Source organism: Sminthopsis crassicaudata, chromosome 2 (genome assembly GCF_048593235.1).
Source record: "Sminthopsis crassicaudata isolate SCR6 chromosome 2, ASM4859323v1, whole genome shotgun sequence".
Taxonomy (NCBI): Eukaryota; Metazoa; Chordata; class Mammalia; order Dasyuromorphia; family Dasyuridae; genus Sminthopsis; species Sminthopsis crassicaudata.
This window is the reverse complement of record NC_133618.1, coordinates 29,543,316-29,569,417: the sequence shown is the minus strand read 5'-3', so window position 1 is coordinate 29,569,417 and position 26,102 is coordinate 29,543,316. Positions and strand designations below refer to the sequence as shown.

Sequence of the window (26,102 nt, the reverse complement as noted above, 5' to 3'; positions counted from 1 at the left end):
TCCTGGGGAATGATGGAAAAATCCCAAGGAATGCAGCAGGCTGGTGAGGGAAGCATGAGGTGCTTGCTCAATGCTAAGCACTGTGCAGAATGCTGGGAAAACAGAAAAGCCAGACAGATCTGGCTTTCAAGGAGCTCCCATTCAGACCAAGGAGACAGCGTAGCAACATGGTCTATGGCAAGGTCCGCTGAGTTTCTGGATGTAGGAACAAGGTGGATGGTCAGCCTCTTTTTTCCCTGTCATTTCAGTGGAGAAAACTCCATCCATTGAACTGTTATTGACTAAAATCCTAGATGTGGAGTTAGAAAGGACCTTAGAGATCCTCCAGGCCGCCCCTTCCATTCCCGGATGAGGAAACATGTTTCCTCCGAAAGGTCTGTCCGGAAACCAAATCAGAACCCCGGAGCTGAGAGCAGCTTTCTGGGTGAGAAAAGATTCTGCCAGCGGTGTCCGGAAGGGTCCCGACCCAAAACCTTGCTTAAGAGCGCTAGAACCATTGCAGAGTTCTCTTCTCATCCTGCAGATGATAAGGAGAATCAGAGCGCCTCAGAGAGTGGAGCAAGCTCTCAACATTCACATGGCTAGAAAGTGGAAAGGGAACCCAGGTGTTCTGGCTTCAGATGCAGTGCTCAGCCAGGATTGGAAGGATCCATGGACCGCAGGGCTGCGAGCCCTGGCTCTCTAAGTGCCCCAGTGTGCCTCATCACTTCCCAGGCCTGAGTTCCAGTTTGCCTAGCTGTAAAATGGGGATAATCAACCCGTGAAGAAACATTTAAGTCAGGGACTGACTTCTGTGCAGGTGACAAAGACTTGAGCTCCCCGAGTTCAGGGTGCTGAGAGATAGAGCTGAGAGGGGGCCGTTCCAGGGCTGACGGGCAGCTGGCGCCCCCTTCCAGAGGAGGGGAGGAAGGGACTCTCGAGGTCTCATCGGGGACGGGAGTTGGGTTCTTATCAGCAGCGGGGGTGGCTCGCGACCCCTGGGGGTGGAGGAGGGGGGGAGGGGGCGCCCCAATCCCTTCCTTCCTTTCCCGTCCCCGGGCCGGCCAGTGCTGGGGCTCGGGGAGGAGCAGCCCGGCGGAGGAGTTAGAACAAAAGGGGGCCGGGACTGGGCGGCCGGGCGGCGGGCCTGGGCTGGGAAGGGGGTGGGTCCGGGGAGGGGTTTTCGGGGCGGCGCCAGTGAAAAGGAGCCGGAGGGCGCGGGCGCCGGGGTAGCCAGGGCAGCGGCGGCGGCGGCGGCGGCGGCGGCGGCGCAGCTTCCCGGAGGGGCCAGAGCTCCCGGAGCCGGCGGCGGACCCTGCTGCTACTGCCCCAGCAGCCCCCGTGACCCCTGGCCCAGCGCAGCCGCCCGCAGCTACGGCCCCGGGCGCTTCGGGGAGCGCGGGAGACCCCAACCCGCCCGGGCGGGGGCAGAGCCGGGGGCGGCCGGAGCGCGCGTCCGCACCTCGGGTAAGTGCCCCGACCCCCACAGCCCCACCCCGGGGGGCGCGCAGCAGGGGGCGCCGGAAAGAGGGCAGCGGGCGGGGAAGTGTTGGGAGAAGGCGCGTGAGGGCTCGAAGCCCACAATGCCAGGGCTGGGCGGGAGGGGGCCCAAGGACCGTGCTCCTTTTGCAAATGGGGGAAACTGAGGCTTCAGGAGGCGTCTAGACTAGATTTAGAGCTTGAAGGGACGGCAGAATGCATCATCTCTTTTAATCCCCTCATTTAACAGATGAGGAAACTGAGGGACCCGGAGCCTTCTCCCAGACTGACCTTGCTTCTGGAGCCCCCGCCTCACTTGGGTCACTGAGCATCCCTGGCTCCCTTCCAGACTCAGCGCGCGCGCCGCTTCCTCCAGGAAGCCTTTCCTGACGTCCCCCGCGCGGGCGCCGCTCCCCTCCCCTGGGGTTACTGTCCCTATTTCTCCCCGCGGGTGGGCGGACGCTCCCTCGCCGGGAAGCTCCTTGAGGGCCGGGGCTGCTGCCGACGCAGGGGGGGTGAAACCCGTACTTGCCGGGGGAGCGCCATGCGATCCCGGCTCCCTCCCCGCCGCTGGGTGCGCAGGACTGAAGTGGGGAGGGCTGGGACTGCCCCCCCCCCCCCGCAGGGTCCCACGTGTACACAGATGCACACGCCCTAGACGGCTGGCACGGGCGGCACGCACGCACGCCACACACACATACTCACACACACTTTACACACTCACACACTCACACTCTGATCTCTGGACCATTAATCCCTTTCCTGGACCCTACCCAGAAAAATAGCAGAAGTAAGAGAAGAGGGAAGCCGGGTCTGTGGGGGAAACTGAGGCAAGGATCGGACCACGGGAGGGTCTCAGCTTTGCCTCTGGCCGGAGCTGACTCAATTTCCTCATCTGTAAAAGAAAGGCCCTTAGTTGCTGGGGACGGCTCCTTGGAGGTTGATGGACTCCAGCCCAAGCTGCCTGGCCAGGCTCATTCATTCTGGTTTTTATTGTGTCCTCTGTGGGTTCGCTCCCTGCCTCGCCTCTCTCCCCTCCCCAGTAAGACATGAGCTGATGTGGGGGGGTCACCCCTGTATCTCCCATGATAGCACAGCTGGACTCGGAACAGTACTCAGGACAAACAGTGGAGGCTCAGTGACTCCCGTGGGATTAGGTGCCCGAGCCCATTCTTGTTTTGGTACTTTGGCATTCTGGGACTGTTTCACTGGGACCTGCCCTGTTTCTTGTTGGGGGTGAAGGCTGGCTGGCCCTCCACTCAGAGCCTCTGCAGCTTAAACTGGAGGAGAAGGTGCCTAAATTCCAAGGAATTACAGGAATTACCATTCCTTGGGGGCTCCCGGCAACAGGCAGCCTTAGTTCTGAGGGCATCCTGACTATGGGAGACGGCAGGGCAGTGGAAGACAGAAAATACCTGGATTCCGATCGCCCCTGAGACACTATTTAAATGGCATTTCCCCTCATACTCAGTGAAGGGCTCTGCCCGTATGCAGTAGGTACTTAATAAAGGCTTTATGAGTTTTATAAAAGAGAGCAGCTGCTAGAGGGACTCTGTCATTTGCTCTGTGTGGGCAGGTCACCCAGTTTTATCCATGAAGTGAGGAGATTGGATTGGGGGGGGATCTCTATATTTAAATCCTATAAATACACTATTAGGGAATATTTGTGCCTGAAATGTGTCAGTGGGTTCAGAGGGTTTTTAGGATTTAAATACAGAAAAAACCTTGGGGATCATCCAGTCCAATCCTCTCATTTGATAAAGAAACTGAGGTTCAGAGAGGCGAAGTGATTTGGCTGTATAGCTCTGTATGGCTTGCTCAGCCGGTCATCAAACTTTTATTAACTCCTACTCTCTGGGCTCCGAGGGAGGTACAAAGTTTAAATCATAACCTTTGTAGACTGGGAGATTTGGGACTTTGCAAAGAATTTCCTCTGCAAATATTAGCATCCCCACTTTATGGATCAGGAAACCGAGGGATGAGGAGGTGATGATGACTCCTAGTCATGGTGTGATGGAGGCAGGCGACAGAGGCTTAGCTTTGGAGATTAGACTGTCTGAGTTCCAGGCTGGCTGCCGACACCCTGGCTGTGTCCATCACTCTTGGAGAGTCTCAGGCCACTGACACCGGTCTGGACCAAATTTCTGCATGGGCTCAGGGCTGTGGACTCCATACGTGCAGCAAGATCAGCAGGCTGGCGTATGGGAGAACCAGATCCCCGCTGTGAGCTCAGTCTCCCAGGGGAGTGGAAACCTCTTTGCCCTGGCACGGTGCTACTGTAGAGATGTCAGGCTCTTTGCCGGCGGGGTTCCCAGCCACCCTGCATCCACCGGTTTCTTTGCCAAAACTTGGTCCTCTCAGACAGGTTCTCCAGAGCAGAGGAAATTGTTCAAAGGAAATGAGCTTTCTGTAGCTTGGAGAAGCCCTGGTGGAGTTTGACTTTGCCCTGGGAAAGCTCTTGGGGGACATGGTACTAACAATTCCTTGGGGCAGCACAGGTTTTGGACCCAGGATGAGCATGGCTGGGACTGGCTTAGGTGAATGGTGGAGAGTCAAGCTCTTCTTTCATTTAGGAAGGAACTGTGTCCACAGCCCTGAGCCCATTCAGAAATTTGGCCCAGATAGGTCTTAGAGAGTGGCCAGGGACACTCAAAGGGTAATGGACACAGCCAGGGTGTCAGCAGCAAGACTGGAACTCAGACAGTCTAATCTCCAAAGCTAAGCCTCCATCATACTGGCTTTTTTTCAGGGGGATGGAGAGAATGTAACCTCCTTGACAGCAGAGACTTTCATTCTTTCTTTTATTTCTTCAGCACCTAACCTAGTGCCCAGTATACAGTTGGCACTTAATAAGTGCTTATAGTTGGATTTTTTTTTTTATCTTATATCTTCAGCACCGGCATATAGTTTGATGGATTACAGGTGTATTGTCTTCACTTTACAAATGAAGAAACTAGGTCTTGGAGTTTGAGTGATTAGCTCAAACTCACAAAACCAGTTTCCAGAGCTGTCTGCCTGGCTCCTTAAACTAATCCTCTTCCTATGCTGTACTGCTTCTTGTTTTGTACTTAATAGGTGATTAATAAGTGTTTGTTGAATTAAATTGAAGGGACTTACAGAAAATCAATTTTGTTTCGGATGTTTGATCAACTCTCTATGACCCCATCTGGGGTTTTCTTGGCAAAGATATTAGAGGGGTCTGCCATTCCCTTCTTCAGTTCATTTTACAGTGAGGAAACTGAGGCACACAGTTATGTGTGACTTGTCCAGAGTCACATAACTTATAAGTATCTGAAGCCAGGTTTGAACTCATGACCTCCTTGACTCCAGGTCTGGGGCTCAGTCCCCTGCACCACTCAGCTGTCCCTCCAAATCTCTAGCCAAGTCTACAACAGAGGTTTTGACTCGAACCCGGCCCAGGGCTCCCAACAATCTTGTTGCCAGAGAGCCGGCTTAGCTCAGTTTGGTTCTGATTCCACCCAGCTGTCAGCTTCGTCTCTGGCTCAGGAGCTGCCCCAGTGGCGGTGGCCAGAAGTCCCACTGGCCAGGATTCTGGGCTGGACTGCAGTCTGGAGTTCCATTTCCGGCCCCATGATGGGAACAGTCACATTTCTGGGCTTCCAGAGCATGTTCTTCTCCATGATGTCATTCACTCCCCCAAATGACCTGGTGAGAGAGCTCGGGCCTTTATCCTAATAGATGATTGTTGTTGTTATTGCTGGGGATGGCAGGGCAGAGAGTGAGCCTGGGAGATCTAAGGGACCTGGGCCCAGACACCCCCTCGGACCCAGGTTGCCAACAGGATGACCTTGGGCCAGTTATTCATCTTCAGTCTCTCCCAGCTTAGATGCCTTCTTCCCACCCCCCACTCTGCCTATGTCCCTTAACTTAGTGCCCCAAGAATCAGCCTTCTGCAGCAGGCCTTGCTCAGAAGCAGTAGAGAGAGTTTCCACACCAAAAAACAAAAACAAAAACTAAAACTAAAACTAAACAAACAAATAAGTAAATAAATAAACCACAGGACTGGACTGGGTTGATCTGAATTCAAATCTGGTTGCAGACTATCTGTGTGACCCTGTGCAAATGACAAATGTGCAAAAGTAATCCCTGTCTCAGTTTCCAAACTATTAAAGTGTCCTCCCTCCCTCCCTCCCTTCCTTCCTTCCTTCCTTCCTTCCTTCCTTCCTTCCTTCCTTCCTTCCTTCCTTCCTTCCTTCCTTCCTTCCTTCCTTCCTTCCTTCCTTTCTTCCTTCCTCCCTCTCTCCCTCCCTCCTTCCTTCCTTTCCTTTCTTCTCTCCCTCCTTCCTTCCTTCCTTCTTTCCTTCCTTCCTTCCTTCCTTCCTTCCTTCCTTCCTTCCTTCCTTCCTTCCTTCCTTCCTTCCTTCCTTCCTTCCTTCCTTCCTTCCTTCCTTCTTTCCTTCCTTCCTTCTTTCCTTCCTTCCTTCCTTCCTTCCTTTCTTCCTTCCTCCCTCCCTTCCTCCCTCCTTCCTTCCTTTCCTTTCTTCTCTCCCTCCTTCCTTCCTTCTCTCCCTCCTTCCTTCCTTCTTTCCTTCCTTCCTTCCTTCCTTCCTTCCTTCCTTCCTTCCTTCCTTCCTTCGCTCCTTCCTTCCCTCCTTTCTTCCTTATTTCCTTCCTCCTTTCCTTCCTTCTTTCCTCCCTTCCTCCCTCCCTCCTTCCTTCCTTCCTTCTTTCCTTCTTTTCTTCCTTCCTTTTTCTGTCCTTCCTTCTTTCTTCCTTCCTTCCCTCCCTCCTTTTTTCCTTCTTTCTTTCTTTCCTTCCTTCCCTCCTTTTTTCTTTCCTCCCTTCCTCCCTCCCTCCTTTCCTTCCTTCCTTCTTTCCTTCTTTTCTTCCTTCCTTTTTCTGTCCTTCCTTCTTTCTTCCTTCCTTCCCTCCCTCATTTTTTCCTTCTTTCTTTCTTTCCTTCCTTCCCTCCTTTTTTCTTTCCTCCCTTCCTCCCTCTCTCTTTTCCTTCCTTCCTTCTTTCATTCTTTTCTTCCTTCCTTTTTCCCTTCTTCCTTTTTCTATCCTTCTTTCCCTCCTTCCTTCTTTCCTTCCATCTTCCCTCCCTGGCTCTCTTCCTTTATTTGAATTATGCCCCACATAGCATTCCTTGCCTTTGGTGTTTCAATGGCTTCCAGGCAGCTTGGAACAGTGTAGGAATCATGGGAAAGCCTTTGGGCTGGGCACCCCAACCTACTGAAGGCATGAAGTTTTGTCTCACCTTCTGATCCTCGACCAATGACAACCTTGTCAAAGTTCAAAGTGGTTGAGATTTGATTAATTAATATAATTCTCTACAGATTAATTCTAACCCCCAGCTGCTGTGACCTACAGCGGTATTTCATAAATGTGTTCTTCCACTGTGGCATTTTCACGTGGAACACGGCTGAATAATGGAATCTTTGAGGTACGTCGGCAGCAAACCTCCTCGGATGGGGCTCCGGCCTGGGCTGCCTTGCCCGGACTGACACATGGGGCATTATAGAGAGATTCATGGAGTCGCACTGAAGCGTCTATGGCAAGCCATCCCTGACCAGGGATTCTCTCTGCAACACCCCTGACAAATGGGGGTCTGCTCTTTGCTTGAAGTCCTCCAGCAATGGGGGACTTGCCACTTCCCTAGAGAGCTCAGCCCACTTCTGAATAGCTCAGACTGTTAGCAAGTTTCTTCTGACCTTGAGCTCAAATTTGTTTCCTAGTTCTGCCTTCTGGGGCCAAAGAGAACACATTGAAGGCTTCCTCTAGCCCTCCTAATGCTTGAGGGCAGCTATCACGCCCCCTAAAGTCTTACTGAATCTGCCTGATTTGTTCACCCTATCTTTAAATGGTATATATATATATATATGTGTGTGTGTGTGTGTGTGTGTGTGTCTGTGTCTGTGTATATATATATATGTATGCGTCTATATATATACATATATAATATACAAAATCTCTCTACAGATATGTATGTATGTATGTATGTGTATATATATATATATATATATATATATATGTACATATAATTATATAATGAGGAAACTGAGGCAGACAGAGATTTTTTTTTTAAGTGACTTGTCCAGAGTTAACACAGCTAAGACAGAATTTGGACTCCACTCTTTTTGCTTCAGTCCCACCGATAGTGTCCCCTAGAGACATGGTAATGTAGAGTGAGCCTCTGAGTCAGGAAAACCCAAGATCAAATCCTGCCTGGGACATTTACCGGCTGTGGAACCCAGGACAAATAAGTTCTTTGATCCGCCAGAATCAATGGCCTCCAAGGTCTCATCCAGTTCCATGTTCTCCCCCCACTGGTGGCTTCTTATCTTGGAGTTTGAAGGAGCTATTTTGGGCTTGTTGGTTATTTTAAAATAACTGAACCTGGAGTCCTGCAAGCCAAGTGATTGACATCCCGGTTCCAGGCTGGCCCTTGGACCCACCAGGAGACAGTTCTGTCCAGATTCCAGCAGGAGCCTTTGGGCCCAGAGAGAAGCTGAGAATCAGTGACTGACAGAGGCTCCATTTGGGAGGCCGAAAACCTTGGGCTGGGCAGGCTCCCTCTCTCACTGGGGAACAGCCAGGGGTCAGGCAGGATTCTCTGACCCCTGGCCAAAGGGACCAGCTCTTTGGATGTCAAAGTGTCTGTAGGGGAGGGGATGAGAGTACCCCTTCCAACCATAACCCCCAAAGGCCTCCTGCTTGCCCCCAGGATGCCCCCAGACCTTGTGTCAGCTCCCGGAGCCCCTGCTGGGGCTGCTCAATGAGCACCATTCATTCACCAGCCTTTGCTTGGAGACCTTCCGGGATGGGGGGGCTGCTGCCTCTCCCGCTTTGGAGCTCTTCTCACTGAACTTTCCTGTCCCCCAGCCCCTGCCCCGGCTCTGCCCAACACAACCTATATATAGACTAGAATTTTCTAGTTTTAGCTCTACTCTAATCACTTTTTGTGATTATCAGCAGGGGAGAAGGTGTTGTGAGGTGCTCATGGTGGAATCCCAAGCATTGCTGGGGAAGACTCTGGGGTCCCGAATGAACTTGAGGCCCCTTTGTTTCCCAAACTATTCTTCCCTTCTCCTAAGGGACCCTTGATACTCTCCTAAGAATCTTTGCATGTTCAAGAGAAAAACTCCTGAAAAACAAGGATTTCTCAATCATTTTTTATGTCACAGACCCATGGGCAATCTAGAGAAACCTCCTTTCCAAATAATGCTTTTGAAGATAAAAGATCTATATATTATTACACAAAAAACCAGTGATGGGAGAAATTAGAAATGGTATTTTATTCCCACCCAAGTTCATGGACCCCCTGAAATCTAACCACAGACCCCCAATTAAGAAGCCCAATTCTAGACTAATTCCTAGGGTTGGGGTAGGACCTTGAGTTCATGGCACTGAATTAGAGTTTACAGTCTGGGCCACTGAGTTAGATGGTTCCCTCTGTGTGTTGTTTGAGTCTAGCCCCCCCATCCTTCAGTGCCCCCAGAAGAGTGTGGGCCCCTCCAGAGCGTGAAGGTAAATGAGCCTCTGGATCTCCTAGCAGCCCAGTGTCTCCTATCTCCCAGACTCCGAGCATGGTTGGGTTCAGGATGAGCACTCTGGAAGGAGAGGAAGAGCCTGCCTGCCCACTGCTTGGGATGCTGTACAAGGAACTCTCCCTCAAGGAGAGGCCGCATGAAATGGCTCCTGTGGCTCCTACAGCGCTGGAATTCCGTGAACTAAACTGAACTGAAAAAAACAAGCAGAGAGGGGGAGGGCAAGTATTAAGAAGTCTTACAGGGAGATGAATGAAAGGAGGGGAAGCCTTTGTTGGATCCCTCCCCCAATCTCACACATCCCTCCCCCCACCAACACAGTCCAGCAGACTGGCTTGCTGTTCTCCCTCCATGCACCCCATCTCTCCCCTCCCTTTTGCTGCCCTCCCTCCTCACCTCTGCTTCTCAGAATCCTCAGTGCCCTTTGGCTCTCAGCTTGTATCCCCACTCCCAGGAGGTCTTTGCTGATTGTCCGGGGCTAGTTCTTCACGTTATTTGCCATTAGGGGTCAGACCCCTAAATGAGGCTGGTAAAACCTCTAGACGGCTCAGAAATCCCATTCCCAGAGTCACGAAATAAGATACAAAGCGTGGAGGAGGGAACCAACTCCCGGGAAACATAAGGATCAAAACATATTTTTTAAAGAGTTCACGGAGCTGAGCTAGGAATCCCTCCCCTCTTCCCCCATTGCTTTACATTTGTATGGTAAGGGTAAGCTTTTCATATCCGCTTCTCCATGGGCAGCTTGGATGGAGCCCTTTACAATGGGAGCTACTGGAAAGCAAGGATTCTTTTGCTTTTTTCCTTGAATCCCCAGCACTTGGCATGTGCTTGGCTCATGGTAAAGTCTTAATGCTTGTTGGGGAGCATGGAATGGAACCTGAAATAGCCTTAGGATCCTGGGGAGATAATAGCCGTGTCACGGGGGGGGGGGTGTGGGGGGGGGTTGTGGAGAGGGGTGGGGGGTGGGGGGGGTGGGGGGCTAATTCTTCCCCAGACTCCATTGTTTTTGTATCTCTGATCTCATCCTCTTTATAGACAGACAGACAGACATTGAGAGGGAGAAACAGAAACAGAGACAGAGACAGAGTGAGAGACAGGACATGGATGGATGGATAAATAGATTACATATATGCATATCTGTAGAGAGATTTTATATATGATATATACAGAAAGAGAGATGATAGATGGATAGGTGGAGGGATATCAATAAAGGGATAGAGATAAATGGATGGATGGATAGATAAATTATATATATAATATATGCATATATATGATAGATGGATAGATAGACGGACAGGCAGACAGAAAGAAAGATACTTGGGTAGACCTATCAATAGAAAGATAGAGATATAGAGAAAGATGGATGGATGGATAAATAGATTACATATATGCATATCTGTAGAGAGATTTTATATATGATATATACAGAAAGAGAGATAATAGACAGATGGATAGGTAGAGGGATATCAATAAAGGGATAGAGATAAATGGATGGATGGATAGATAAATTATATATATAATATATGCATATATATATATATATGATAGATGGATAGATAGACGGACAGGCAGACAGAAAGAAAGATAGATGGGTAGACCTATCAATAGAAAGATAGAGATATAGAGAAAGATGGATGGATGGATATATAATTATATATATATTATATGCATATATATAAGAGATGATGGACAGATAGATAGATAGACAGAGACAATAGAAAGACAGAGACATCTCTGTGGATAAATGGATAGATAAATTGTATATATGGTAACTAGATAGTTGGATAAATAGACCGACAAATAGATGGACAGACTGACGGACGGAGGCCAGGGATGAGCAGGGATTGGAAGGTGACCGCAGGAGCTGCTGCCTCCCAGGGAGCATGGGTTTGAGCCTCCCCCCCCCCCCCCAGTTTCAGTAGCCCGGGGAGAGCCCGTCGGGGAGGGCAGAGTCCCCGGGCTTTCCCACTGCTTCCTGGCATTGCATCATGTGGAAAGTATGCAGCCCTCCGTCCCCCTCCTTCTCCCTTTATCCTCCTTGTTCCCTCTCTCTGCTTTCCTCCCCTCCCCCTCCCCTCCAGCCCTCGGAGGGAGCCTACCGCACGTGTTCTTCGCTTGGACGATGGAGGGGGACGTCTCGGGGTCGGGGGCCGGGGAGGGCTCAGCCCCCCGGCCGCTCCTGCTGTTTTGCTCAGCCCGGGGAGAGCCCGTGGGGTGGGGGGCCCCCGAGCGGGACTTGGAGGGGAGAACTGGGGCAGGTTCCGAACCCCCGGGAGGCGGGGCTCTCAGCCTCCGCTTGCTGGATGGCGCGCCCGGATTTCCCATGGAGAAGCTGCCTCGCGCCAGGGCAGCAGCCAGGAGCGGGTTCAGCTCTCCTCGCCTGGGCACGGCTGAGGGACCAGAGAATTTCCGATTGAACATCGGAAGGACCTTCAGGACCGTCGGTCTCTAAACTTCGAAAACCGCGGGCTCCCGGAACTGACGGGGGGGGGGGGGGGAGAAGGGGGTCGTGAAATTCTGGTTCTGAGTTATAAAGAACAAGGCAGAGCCCGAGCTCGCGGAGCCCCGGCCCGGGGGGAGGCCCGAGCTCGCGGAGCCCCGGCCCGGGGGGAGGCCCGAGCTCGCGGAGCCCCGGCCCGGGGGGAGGCCCGAGCTCGCGGAGCCCCGGCCCGGGGGAGGCCACACGGGGAAGGCTTCAGCTGCCCCTCGGCTGGAAGGGAACCACGCTTCTTGGGGCGGGCGGCCTCTGCTTTAACGTCATCCCCTCTGATAAACCGGTCCATTTCCAACACTGGCTGACGGGTCAGGCTGGGGACCCAGCAGCCGGGACTACAGCACCTTCAGGGGATCCCAGGCTGCTGGGGGGGGGGCGGGGGGGCCGACTTAGCGGCGGGATTGTCGGAGGGGGGCGCTGCCGAGCCCGGGGCTTTCTGAGGAGCAGTCCGTGCTGCTGGCGGCCAGGAAGGGCTTCCCACAGACTGATCCGCTCCGTGACTAGGCCGGAAGCAGGACCGTCCTCCAGAGAGATGCTCCCGAGGCTCTGGGTTCAAGGGCCGAGTCTCTCCGTCCCTGTGGGAGGGGAGCTGCGGGTCCGGGGGCTGCCCCCCCCCCCCGCGGGCCGCTGCAGGCAGGGTGGGGGCACGGAGGGACACCGAGCTACAGTCACACATAGAGCTTATTCAGGGAGAGCAACATAACCCGCTACAACATACACTTATTGAGTACCTGGTGTATATACAGCAGATGCGAGTGGGAGGGAATACAGAAAGTTTAGATAAGACTGTCAAGGAACTCACAGCACTGAGGCAGAAAGGTAGGGCTGTGAGGATTTAGAACTGGCAGTGCTACAAGAAGCGTCTAATCTCATCTCCTCATTTTATAGGTGAGGAAATAAACCTAGGGAGAGGAGACACTCCCTCCCTCCCTCCTCCCCTTCTTTCCCCCCCTTCCTTCCTTCCCTCCCTCCCTCCCTCCCTCCCTCCTTCCTTCCTTCCTTCCTTCCTTCCGTCCTTCCCTCCCTCCCTCCCTCCCTCCTTCTTTCCTTCCCTCCCTCCCTCCCTCCCTCCCTCCCTGCCTCCCTCCCTCCCTGCCTCCCTCCCTCCCTCCCTCCCTCCTTCCTTCCTTCCTTCCTTCCTTCCTTCCTTCCTTCCTTCCTTCCTTCCTTCCTTCCTTCCTTCCTTCCTTCCTTCCTTCCTTCCTTCCTTCCTTCCTTCCTTCCTTCCTTCTTTCCTTCCTTACCTCCTTCCCTCCTTCCTTCCTTCTTTCTCTCCTTCTTTTCCTCTGTCCACATAAGGTTTTATACCCTTATCTACAGATGCTCTTAAAAGCAGTTTTTTCCTCTTTTGCACCTCTGAACTCTCCCAAGATATCTTGGGGTTTACTGGCTTGCACAGAGTAGGTGCTTAATAAATGGTTATTGATTATTGGAGAAAAGACGATATGACTCCCTCAAAGGCATACAGAAAGTAAGTGGCAGAAGTAGCTGGATCAAGATGTGAACCAGGTACTCTGCCTCCAAATACAGAATTCCTTTCAAAATACCAATACCCATAATCACATGATCATTTCAATCCCTATTCAATACCTCTGAGACCTTGGGCCAGTCATGTTCTTTCTCTGGGCCTCAGTTTCTCCAAATGAAAGGGGTTTGACTAGATGACAAAGGGGTTTGTAGCTCTAAAGAATTAGGAAATTACAAAACAAGTAAGTCCAACTTACCAACTGGGGGACCAGGGAAGGTCTTGGAGGAGGTGACATCTGAGCTGGCTTTTGGAGGGGCTCAGAGAACAGTCCACTTTGCCTGAGTAGAGAATGAATGGAGGGGAGGGTGGAGCCCCTTTGATCCCTTCCATTCTCCCACCTTCATTGTGGGCTCTCCTCATTCTCCCTTTGAAGCCATGATGCCCTCTTAGTTATAAATATGATTTCACTGGGGCTTGGGGATGGGGGAGGATGTGGGTTTCCAGAATAATCATTCTAATAGATGAGGTTGTGTTGGTTGCTATAAACACTGTGCACCCCACACCCATCACCCTCGTCCCCACAGGCTCCCCGTGGCCTGCAGCAGGAAAACTGAAGAATTCCATTTTCACTCCGCGTTAGGCACTATGGTCAGGTCTGGGATACAGGGCAAGTGGGAGGCAGCCATCATCCTAAAGAAGCGCTAAGTGCCCCAGTGGATTAGAGTCAGGAAGACCTGACACTTACTAGCCTCAAACACTTACTAGTTAGTTGTGTGATACTGGGCAAGTCACTTCACTTCTCTCTATCTCAGTTTCCCTAACTATAAAATGGGGATAATAATAGAAGTTTTCTGCCAGCGGTATTGTGTAGATGAAACAATATTTGTAAAGTGCTTAGCACAGTGCCTGGCACATGATGGGAACTATGGAAAATATTAGGTATTATTATTATTATTGTTATTATTATTACTGTTATTTTTATTGTTGTCATTAGTGGAGAGGGTAGTGAATGAAATGTATTCTGATTAGATTTGAACTCAGGGCCTCCTGACTTCGGGGCTGCTGCTCTATCTGCTGCACCAACTAGCTGGCCCATTCACCTTTATTTTTTAAACAATATTGCTATCACTGTGTATAACAGTCTCTTGGTTATGCTCATTTCACCATTATTTCATGCAAGTCTTTCCGTGTTTTCCTAAAATCAACCTACTTATCATTTATTCTGCCTCAGTTTATTCAGTCATTCCCCAATTAATGGACACCTTTTCGATTTCCAGTTTTTTGCCAACACAAAGAGAATTTTTATACATATTTTGGTACATATAGATTCTTTTCATTTTTCCCTGATCAAGATTAGGTCTTGGGAAACAGACCTAATAGTGATATTGCTGGGTCAAAGGGTATACACGGCTTTATAACTCTTAGAATATAATTCCAGCTTGTTCCCTAAAACAGTTGGATTAGGTCACAGTTCCACCAACAATGTATTAGTGCCCCCATTTTCTACATTCAACATTTATGATTTTCCCTTCTATTATTTTAGCCAATCTGATAAAGGCATTACTTCTCAAAGCGTTAATTTGCATTTGTCTAATCAATACTGATTTAGAGCATTTCCCCAAAACTTTATGTATATGTATATATAAACTATATATAAACTTTACATAACTTTATAAAACTTTTAGAAAGTTTTAATTTCTTCCTCCAAAAACTGCTTATTCATATCCTTTGATGACTTACCAATCTTACAAATTTGACAAAGTTTCTTTGAGATAAGAAGCCAGTACACTGATGCATTGTTGGTGGAGTTGTGAACAGAATCAACCATTCTGGAAGCTTATGCTCAAAAAGTTGTCAAACTCTGCATACCCTTTGACCCAGCAGCGTTACTACTGGGCTTATGTCCCAAAGAGAGCTTAAAGAAAGGAAAGGGACCTGTATGTGCCAAAATGTTTATGGCAGCCCATTTTGTAGTGGCTAGAAGCTAGAAATTGAATGAATGCTCATCAATTGGAGAATGGTTGGGTAAATTGTGGTATATGAATGTTATGAAATATTATTGTTCTGTAAGAAATGACCAGCAGGAGGAATACAGAGAGGCTGGGAGAGACTTACATCAACTGATGCTGAGTGAAATGAGCAGGACCAGGAGATAATTATAGACTTCAACAGCAATATTATATGATGATCAATTCTGATGGACGTGGCCCTCTCCAACAATGAGAGAATCCAAATCAGTTCCAAGTGATCAGTAATGAACTGAACCAGCTACACTCAGTGAAAGAACTCTAGGAAATGAGTGTGAATCACTACATAGCATTTCAACTCTTTCTGTTATTGTTTGCTTGCATTTTTATTTTTCTTCCTTCCCAGGTTATTTTTACCTTCTTTCTAAATCTGATTTTTCTTGTGTAGCAAGACAACTGTATAAATATGTATACATATATTGGATTTAACATATACTTTAACATATTTAACATGTATGGGACTACCTGCCATCTAGGGGAAGGGGTGGAGGGAAGGAAGGGAAAAGTGGAACAGAAAGTTTTGCAATGGTCAATGCTGAAAAATTACCTATGCACATGTTCTGTCGATTAAAAGGTATAATTTTTAAAAAGAGAGAGATAAGAAGCCAGCGTGCTGTTCTTTTTTTCCATTTTCATCCATAAAATTCATAACACAAAGGCAAACGAATATGAAGTATATGCAAGGTACATATGAGAAAATTTCAGAAGGGAGAGGAGTAACTGAGGGGAGAGGAAAGCGTAGCATCTGCTTTGTCTTTGCAGGAAGTCAGGGATTCCAGGAGGCAGGCAGAAGAAAGGGTAGAATGGTGGTTTGAGCGTAAAAATGAACTTGGGCAGACTTGGAAGAGCAATGGGGAGAGCAGAGGGGCCGGGTGTGGTGTCGACATTCTGGCCTGGTTTGATTTTTAGACTACAGAACTCCCTACTTGAAAAAGTATTGACTTTTCTGGGATGTGTTCTCCGTTCCAGTAGGTGATTGGTCGTCACGCTGAAGAAGGAAAGCTGCTCATGGGAGTTGGGGTGGGGGGGTCAAATGGGTTGAAATTCTTTGGAGCCAGGGGTTTGGAAAAGGCCTCCTCCTCCGAGAACAGCCGGGAACTGTTTTGATCGTTGTAATCTGATACTGACTCTCAGGGAGCTGCAGTGAGTCACAGTACAACAAAGCTGAGCAATCTTGGTTTAGTAACTTAAGTACCAGACACAGAATCAGGAAGGCTTGGATTCAAATTCTGATTTTGACACTGGTGAGAGTGGAAGGTCACTTAGCCTTTCTGGGCCTCAGTCTCAGTCAATAAACATTTATTAAACACCTACTGTGTGCTAGACCCTGTGTTGTGATAAACAGATAATGGGTTTTTGTTGTCCGGTTATTTCAGTCATGTCCGACTCTCTGTGACCCTGTTTGAGGTTTTCTTGGCCAAGATGCTAGAGTTGTTTTTCCATGTCCTTCTCCGTCTTGTTTTACAGATGAAGGAACTGAGGCAAACAGGGTTAAGGGATTAGCACAGGGTCACACAGCTACTAAGTATCTGAGGCTGGATTTGAACTCAGAGAGATGACTCTTCCTAACACTAGGTCCAGTGCTCTATCCACTGCACCACCTAGGTATCCTAAGCCCAGATCTAGTGCTCCTCTATTAAGCGCCTGCTGTATGCAAAGCTTTGTATCTGGGACTATGAAACATAAGATAAGACCTAACCCTTCCCACTAATTAAAGAACTACGAGAGTGAATTCTCAGCTTTGACTCTAACTCAGGCTATCTGGGTAAATCCTCTGACAAGTCACTTCACTTTGCTATGATGTTAATTGATGATCATGTTGACTTTGGTGATTATGTTGTACATGGAATGTTAAGTAAAACATATTATATAAATGTATGGCATTACAGTAATTGCTAGGGTTAATAACACCCTCCCCACAGCCATCAAATGGATATTCCCAAAATACTGATCTTGCCACATCACTCCCTTTCTCAAAAATCTTCAGTAGCTCCCTATTGTCTCTAGGATAGAAAACAAATCCCTCAATCTGGAGGTCATTTGCAATGTACTTCTTGCCAGTTTTCCTTATTTTATATTATCCCTTCACACATTCTCTGTTCTAGTCAAACACAAAATTCCATCTCTTGCCTCAGTGCCTTTGCACAGGGGAATACCTCATGTCTAGAATACAGTCCCTACTCCTCTCTTAGGAAGCGTATTCTCTTCAAAGCACAAATAGCATCTTCTGCAGCAAGTCTTTCCCCATTCCCCCAGCTTGATTCATTTTGTATAAATTTGCATCTAATTATGGTGTTCACATTGTATTTCCCACTAGAATGGAAACCTCTGGAGGACAGAGTCTGTTTCATTCTTTTATCTCATAGTTCTAGAGTGAACACAACCTTTTTTTGGGTAATGGACAAGCTAGCCAAGTCTTTTTTTTTTTTTCCCCTGAAGTAATTGGGGTTAAGTGACTTGCCCAGGGTCACACAGCTAGGAAGTATCTGAGGCCAGATTTGAACTCCAGTCCTCCTGACTTCAGGGTTGGTGCTCTATCCACTGCACCACCTAGCTGCCCTTAGCCAAGTCTTTTGGACTGCACAGAACAGTAGTATTTAAAAGCAGGAAAAATATAGGACTGTAGAAAAAACCGATTTTAATTGAATCAATATGTACTTCTTTCTCCCTCCAAGATCATGGAACCCTTCATCTAGAATTAAAAGCTTGCTAGTCTAAGATCACTCATTTTTTCATTTAATAAAACAGGGAGGTTTGTTCACTTACCTAAGGCTACCCAGCTGATGAACCAGTGACAGAATTTGAATCCAAGTCTTCTGACTCCTCAGTCGGTGTGCTCTCCATGACTCTTCACTCTTATCTCATCTTTGGATCCCCTCTCTCCAGGCCCAGTGCCTGGGACATAGCGAGGGCTTAATGTGTGGTGCGTTGAAAGACATTATCTGGATGAAGGAGAATACGGATCATCAAATGGCCACGAGTCAAGTTGCTGTCCTCATAGTGTTAGTTTTAAGCTTGGAAAGTTTGGGAACTGGAGAGTGCAAATGCGTCCCAGACCGTGTGTCTGGTTCTGAGAGCGGGCGGAGGGCGAGGGAATTGTCATGGCAAAGGGGCAGTCACGTACCCCTGGCAGGTCCTGCCCTTGTCCTGATCCAGCCTGTCGTCTTGGCCCAAGTTTTGTGAGTGGCATTTCCTGTGGGAAAAGAAACGACCGTGTCTCCTCCTGTGGCACAAATGGCAGAAACCACATACCCCTTCCCTCCTCCCTCATTTATCTCCGAGCTGCTCCTCTCCGGGCTGGGATGCTCTGCCCTGGTTCTGTCCAAGCCTTGCCTGGTGAATCAGGGCCCTGGAATCACAGCCCTCCTCCTCCTCCTTCCACTTGCCACTCTGCCCTTCATCAGAGAAACAGTGGAACAAAAAGGTGCTAAGAGTGAAAGGTTCCGCTCACATGGTCTCATGGGTCTCCCCAAAATGCTCCAAGAAATCAAGGAAGCTGAACCCTCCCCCCCACACCCCACTGAGCAGAGACAGTTAGTGGCCACAGCGTGGAGTACTGAGCCTGGGGTCGGGAATACCTAGATTCAGATGTGACCTTAGACACTTACTGGCTGTATGACCCTGGGCAACTCACTCAACTTGGGTTTTCCTGAGTTTTCTCATGGGAAATAGGGATCATAAGAGGGCCTGCCTCACGGGGTTGTTGTGAGAATTATATGAGATATTTTTGTAGCACATAATACAGTGCCTGCATACAATAGGTGCTTAATAAATGCTTGTTTCCTTCCCCTCTCCCCTCACTTCCTATAGTGAAGCTATGAGAGTCCATGGATAAGCACGTGGACAAGAACCCCATATGCGTGGCATGGGGGAGCACCAGTGTTATTGAGGTCACAGACCTATTTGAGTTTGAACCAATTTTATTCTATCCTATTTATTTATTTACTTACTTATGTATTTATGTATTTATTTATTTATTTTTAATTTTTACAAAAATTTTATGCATAGGTAATTTTCCAGCATTGACAATTGCAAAACCTTTTGTTTCACTTTTCCCCTCCTTCCCTCACCCCTTCCCCCTGATGGCAGGTTGACCAATACATATTACATATGTTAAAGTATAAGTTAAATACACTATATGTATACATGTCCAGAGTTTGAACCAATTTTAAAGCTCACAATTGGATTCAATTTCAACATGTGGGAAATGTAACTAAAAGATATGAAGAAGATCTGGGGGTTTTAGTGGACCACAAACTTCACGAGTCAGCAGGGTGGTCTGGCAGCCAAGAAAGGGATGACAACCTTGGGCTGCATCAGGGATAATGGAGAAGACGTTGGGTACCTCTTCTGGACTTTGCCTGGCTCTGGGCTTATTTGGGTGGTTGCATTCCATTCTGGGCAACTTGGAGAAGTTGGATAGTGACCAGAGGAGTGTGATGAGGGTGAGGAAGGACCTTGAGCTCATGCCGTGGGGCTGGTTGGAAGAAATGAGGATGTTTTTCCAGGAAAGGAGGAGATTTGACAAGGGATCCTAAGTGAGAGTGGGAAGGGAAAGTCAGGAGCCAGCTGGTAAAACTGCCTTCTTGTTGCACAGATGAGGACATGGTTTGTGTGGGTATGTGATTGCCCCAGACAGTTAGTGAGTGTCCGAGGTAGGATGTGAATGAACGCCTCCGGCTGGCAGAGCCCTAGTGGTCCCACAGAGCCTCCACGTGGGTGCAGCCTCCCGGTGTCTGAAGGGGGGGATTTACTGGCTCTGCTTGGCAGAACCAGGGGAAAAGTCGGGCTGGGGATCGGGGGAAACTTGCCAACAGTGAGAACTTTCCCAGAGTGCAAAGGGATCCTGGGAGAGGAGGGGTTCTGGTTCACTGGAGGTCCTCAGGCAGGCTGTGTTGGGGAGAAGACCCTTTTCTCAGAATGAGGAGGATTAAGTGGCTGGGAGGTCTCTTCCAGCTAGAAATTTTGTGATTCTGTGCTTCCCCTTAAAGCCCCAGTGGAACCTCCTTTCCTCCATTCCTTCTCTCTGAGAAGTCTGGTGGGACACCTAAAAAATACCCCCAGATGTTCTTACCAGAAACATGAGAGCTGGTTGTCTCCTGACTCTCCTGACTGCTCAAGGAGTTCTTGGGTTAAACGTGGTTAAGGTCGGCGCTCTGGGTTAGTCCTGGGTCCTCATGAACGTCTCCTCTCTTACAGAACCGCTCTCTTCTCCTTGCACTGAACACCCAGCGCCTGCCTGAGGAAGTCCACCAGGCGGAGGCCCTACTGGAGACCCAGGATGGGGAGGCCTCTGAGTTCTTGCTGTCACCACTATTTAGCTGTGCTGCTCATCCTCCCCTCCCTGAGCCTCGCTCAGTATGAGAACTGGCCCTACTACCACGAGTACTTCCAACAGCCCCAACCAGAATACCGCCAGCCCGAGAGGCCAGCGGGCGTCCCCAAGATCCAGCTGCGCCTGGCCGGGCAGAAGCGGAAGCACAACGAGGGCCGGGTGGAGCTCTACTATGACGGGGTCTGGGGCACCGTGTGTGACGATGACTTCTCCATCCATGCTGCCCACGTGGTCTGCCGTGAGCTGGGCTACGTGGAAGCCATCTCCTGGACACCCAGCTCCTCCTATGGCAAAGGAGAAGGTAAAACCTGGGGCCCTTCAGGCCTGGCTTGTGGTGATAATGTGGGAGCCGGGAACTGGGAACTCGGATACTGCTCCTCTTGTCAAGGATTGTGGAACCCTTTATATATAATCATTGGGAACCCTTTGTACATGAGATGGATTCATGAAGGGATGGGTGGCTGGGTGAATGAAAAAGCAGTTATAGCATGCATAATGTTGATTGTCAGAGCTGGGAGGGATCTTAGAACATAAAATATCTGACATGGGAGGGACCTTAGGACAGAGAATGTCAGACCTAGAGGGGAACCTTAGAACACAAAATGTCAGAGCTGGGAGGGATCTTAAACATAAAATATCTGACATGGGAGGGATCTTAGAACACAAAATGTCAGACCTGGAAGGGAACCTTAGAACATAAAATGTCAGAGCTGGGAGGAACCTTAGGACAGAGAATGTCAGAGCTGGGAGGGAACCTTAGAACATAAAATGTCAGAGCTGGGAAATAATCTTAGGACAGAGAATGTCAGACCTGGAAGGGAATCTTAGAACATAAAATGTCAGAGCTGGGAGGGATCTTAAACATAAAATATCTGACATGGGAGGGATCTTAGAACACAAAATGTCAGACCTGGAAGGGAACCTTAGAACATAAAATGTCAGAGCTGGGAGGAACCTTAGGACAGAGAATGTCAGAGCTGGGAGGGAACCTTAGAACATAATATGTCAGAGCTGGGAAATAATCTTAGGACAGAGAATGTCAGACCTGGAAGGGAACCTTAGAACATAAAATGTCAGAGCTGGGAGGAACTTTAGAACACATTATCAATGCAACAAAAGACATAAAGCCGGCACCATAGATTGCTAAAGCTAAAAGGGACTTTAGAAATAAACATGTTCACCTCATTTTACAGATAAGGAAATGGAGTCCTTCCAAATAGAAAGTTCTTACCTAAAGTCTAGGATAGGGCAGAGGCAAAAGTTGAATCCTAGTCTTCCTAAAACCCAGCCCTCTCTCCATTATGCCATCTTGCCTCTTCTTTGGAAGTCGTACCTCAGGACTGTAACCCACTAACATAAGCATCATAACTGACTTTATAATTATTGAGACCGGGGCTGCCCTACAGCATGGCCACGCCCAGGTAGCTGCAAGTCTGCCCACAGGCCTATTGAAGCGGTGCCCAGTGACACCGTGATCCTGCCATTAGGGATGTGGGTGAGGGGATCGACCTTCTCCACTCAGCAGACTTGGTCCAAACGGGGTTGAGTGGAGCAGGGCGATACATGCGAGAATCAGAGCTTAAACACCAGAAATTTATGCAAGAAAACTGGGATGGTAGAAGCAGAGTTTATAGAAGCAGGCTGGGATCACTGGGTCATGGATCGACAGCTGGAAGGGACCTTAGAGCCCATCAAGACCAGTCCTCTGAGCTTACACATGAGGATGCCGAGGTCCCAGGAGAATAAATGACTTGCCCGGGGTCACTCAGCTAGCTGGTTTCTAAATAGGAATTTGAAGCCAGATCCCTCGAAAGCCCTTTCTATTTCAGGCTGAGGCTCCAACCCACTCTCCTTTCTATCCAAGTGGCTCATGCTACATTTTCTCTGCAGGGAGTTTGTGGGGGATTGTGGGAGGACACAGAAAAGAGTCCTGGGGTTGGCTTAAAAGTTATGGAAAGAGATCAGATCTGTAGTTTCAGGGATGCAGGGAACTCCCAGGTTAGGGAAATCCCTCTACCAATGCTGTTTAGTTTTAGGGAATACTTATTATTATTGTGGTTGCCCGAAGTCACCTAGTCAGTATATATTGCGAGCAAAACTTGAACCTAAGAATTCCTGTCCATGAGATCAGCTCTCCATCCACTGACAACCTGTACACAGTAAGCATTTAATACATGCATATCGATAAATTTGTTTACTGCCTCTCAGAGGTTGCCATGGTATGAAAAAAGAGACAAGGGACTCGGGTTCAAATCCCAATGCCCGCACTTAGCTCTTATTCTCAGACAAATCCCTCCTCTCTCAGGACTTTAATTTCTTCTCGAGCATCTTGGGCCCAGATACCCGCCAAAGGCCTTTCCGGTTCTAAGTCAATGCTTCTAAATCTCCCTTCGTCTTCGCCCACCGAGGGTCCCAAACAGGAATTGTGTTGCTACCAAACAGCAGTTTGCTATGGAAACAGCTGTGGGTTAGAGAAGAGTATTTCAAAGGACCTCCCTCGTGAACCAGACAGAATTGGGAAAGCAGCTGGGAAACTTCAACTCCAGGGTTTCAATAAGATCTTTGTTTCTTACATTTGAGGACTAGACTCACTTGTGTACACAACTGACCAAGCCATCCATCACGGATGGACATGTTTCAGCAGGACCTGGGCTTGCAGAGCCAATGGGCCGGGAGCTGGGGGTGGGGATACAAGAATGGTCTCATCTCCATCCTGTGTTGCTTCCCTACAGTCAACCAATCATCAGTGCTTCTTAAGCACTTACTCCTTGCCAGTAACTGGGCTAAATGCTGAAAATACAAAAAATAGATATTAAATAACCCCTGCCTCTGGGATTATTATCTTTTATTTGTTTTATCACATCCTTTTTTTTAACTTGTATTTTCCAAACCCTGTGGGGATAGAGAAAGAGTCATCCCATAATAGATTGAAAAGAGTTGTCCGAGCCTTCCTGATCGTATTGCAAGGGAGGAATCCTTGGGTAATGTCATCTACTCTGACCCTCACTTAAGGAAGAATGCCTGCTTGATCCCATTTGACAAGCAGATATTGTTGAAGATTTCCAGAGATCCCGACTCTGTCCCAACTGGGTCAGTCAGTTCTATTGCTGGACAGCTCTTCTTCTAAGAAAGGGCTTTCTTACATGGAGCCAAAATCTGCCTCTGGGAAGCTTCTGCCCCTTTTTTACAACAAGTCAAACTTCTTCCCTCTACGGTCACGAAAACAAGCCTGATCGTTCTCCCACTATTAGTAAGCCTAGTGAAGAATTGAAGGCAGCTGTCTTGTTCCCTGTAGATCTTTTTTCCCTAACTCAGCATCTTCATTTCTTCTCATGGATTCTGGTTTAGTGGGATCTGCAGAATTCTGCTTGCCCTCTGATTTATCAGTGTTCTTCCTAAAATGTGGTTCCAAGAACTTGACACAGCACTCCAGATGTGGGCTGATCGGAGCAGAGTACAGCAGAGCTTTTGCCTCCTGTGCTATCTCTTGGAGTTGATAGAAGAAAAGGAAATAGAACTGAGTTCCAGATGTAGGCTGATCGGAGCACAGTACAGCAGTTTTTGCCTCCCATGCTGTCTCTTGGAGTTGATAGAAGAAAGGCAAATAGAACTATTTTAAAATTTCTAATTAATAGGAATTGGAGTAAAATGCCTTTTTTCAGTGGCTTCCAACTTTTTCAAGCACAAAGACCATTTTTGAAATGTTTAAAAAAAGATTATAGCTTGCTTGGGTCTTCAAAGATGGAAACTGAGGTCCAGGACAGTTAAGTAACTTGTTCTGGATCATACAAGTAGTAAGTCTGGGAGATAGTATTTAGATCAAAGTTTTCTAATTCCAACAGCAGTGTTTTTTCACTCGGGAAATCTTAAGTTCAAATACAGTCTCAGACATTTACTAGTTTATGACCCTGAGCATAATCCAGGAATGAAGTGATGAGGGTCTGAATCAGGCTGATGTGTCAGAGGAGAAAGGAGGGAATATTTGAGAGATGTTACAGAGGGAAAATCAACAGGCCTTACCGATGACTTGGACATGGAAAGTAAGAGACAGTGAGGATCCCAGGAAGACATTTAGGTTGGGAGCTTGAGGGATATGGAGGAAGGCATTTTCCTTGCGTTGATAGGAAAGGTTGGGGGTGAGGAGCTGGGGAAAAGATAATAAGTTCTGTTTTGGACATAGTGAGTCTACGATGTCTACTGGACCTTTAGTTCAAGATGTCTAAAGGCAGTCAGAGAGGCAAGATCAGATGTCAGCAGAGAGATTGGGGCAGAAAAGATAGATTTGAGAATCATCAGCAGAGTGCTAATGAAATCCATGGAAACTGATGAGTTCACCAAGGAAAGCAGTATGGAGGGAGGAGAGAAGAAGAAACAGGACAGAACTGTGTGAGATAACTATGGTTCGAAGGCACTATTTGAAGGAAGATCTAGCAAAGGAGAAAAGGAATGGTCAGATGGGTAGGAGAACCAGGGCAGAGTAGTCTCTTGAAAACCCAGAGAAAAGAAGGAGGAGGAGGAGCAACAGTGTCAAAGGTTTCAGAGAGAAAAGACCATTGGATTTAGTAGCTAAAGAACATTGTTTAAGTGGAGGAAGATGCTTCTCCTTTGGGGCCCAGACTTCTGTGCATCATGAACATATATGCATGAAAATGAGGTAGAGAGAGGGGCCACATTCTAGATGTCTTTTCAACATTTGCTTGAGAGGGATTTGGTTAAAAGGAACATTTGAACCATCTCTGAAAGGAAAGAGATGTCAGCAGAATGTTACTGACTTCCATTAAAGGCCAAATGGTGAACAAATGTCTGTAGAAACAAGAGTCTCAGCAGCTCTGCAGAATTAAGAGGCAGCTAGAGACAAGCTCTGGCCTGGAGTCCAAAGATCTGGGTTTGAGAATCAGCTTTGACATGGAATTAAGCAAACTGAATCCTCAGTTTTTTACCTTAAAATGGTCAAAATAATATACAGATCACCCATTTCACAAGAGTATTGTAGAAAGCAGAGTCATTATAGATGCCTTAGAACCCTTCATTCAGTGAGCACTGATTTCTTTTTTTTTTTTTAATTATAGCTTTTTATTTACAAGATATATGCATGGATAATTAATGAGCATTGATTTCAAGGGACTACACTTTTTAGGTGCTGTCCCAGGTGCTGAGGTTACATAGATGAAAATGAAAATAATCCTGCCTTTGAGGGACTTCCATTCTAAGCCCAGAATCATGTGTTAATTTTTCATTATTAATTTTTTTTAACTTGGAATTTTTTTTCTCTCCCAATTCTCTCCCACCCATTGAAAAAGCAACAAATGTGATATCAATTATACAAGTGAAATCATGCAAACAGGGTTAGCCATATTGCAAAAAACCCAATCCCCCAAAAAAACCCAGCACACACACACACACACACACACACACACACACACACACACACACAAACAAGAAAAAAGTGAAAACAATTCTTTTTTAAAAATATTTTCACCAGTTAGATGCAAAACAATTTTTTGGGTTTATACATGGACGTTCATTTTTGACATTCATTTCCATGTGAATTATGTTGGGAGAGAAAAATCAGAAGAAAAGGGAAAAACCACGAGAGAAAAAAAAAAAGAAAAAAAGTGAACATAACATGTGTTGATTTGCATTCAGTCTCCATAGTTCTCTCTCAGGATGTGGCTGGCTTGTCCCATCCAAAATTTATTGGGATTGTCTTTGATCACTAAACTACTGAATAGAACCAAATCTGTCATAGTTATTCATTGTATAACATTGCTGTTGCTATGTATAATGTCTTTCTGGTTCTGCTTGT

General features: G+C 47.8%; 1 protein-coding gene across 1 annotated transcript in view; it reads left to right on the top strand.

The window, feature by feature from the left end:
• The first annotated feature begins 1,304 nt into the window (after positions 1–1,304).
• Positions 1,305–26,102, top strand: part of LOXL2 (lysyl oxidase like 2) — a 138,374-nt gene continuing 113,576 nt past the window's right edge. Inside the window, exons 1-2 of the mRNA XM_074285580.1 lie at positions 1,305–1,446; positions 20,161–20,597. Of these exons, the coding sequence (XP_074141681.1) occupies positions 20,243–20,597 (355 nt within the window). The 5' untranslated portion in view covers positions 1,305–1,446; positions 20,161–20,242. The remainder of the gene's footprint in view (positions 1,447–20,160; positions 20,598–26,102) is intronic.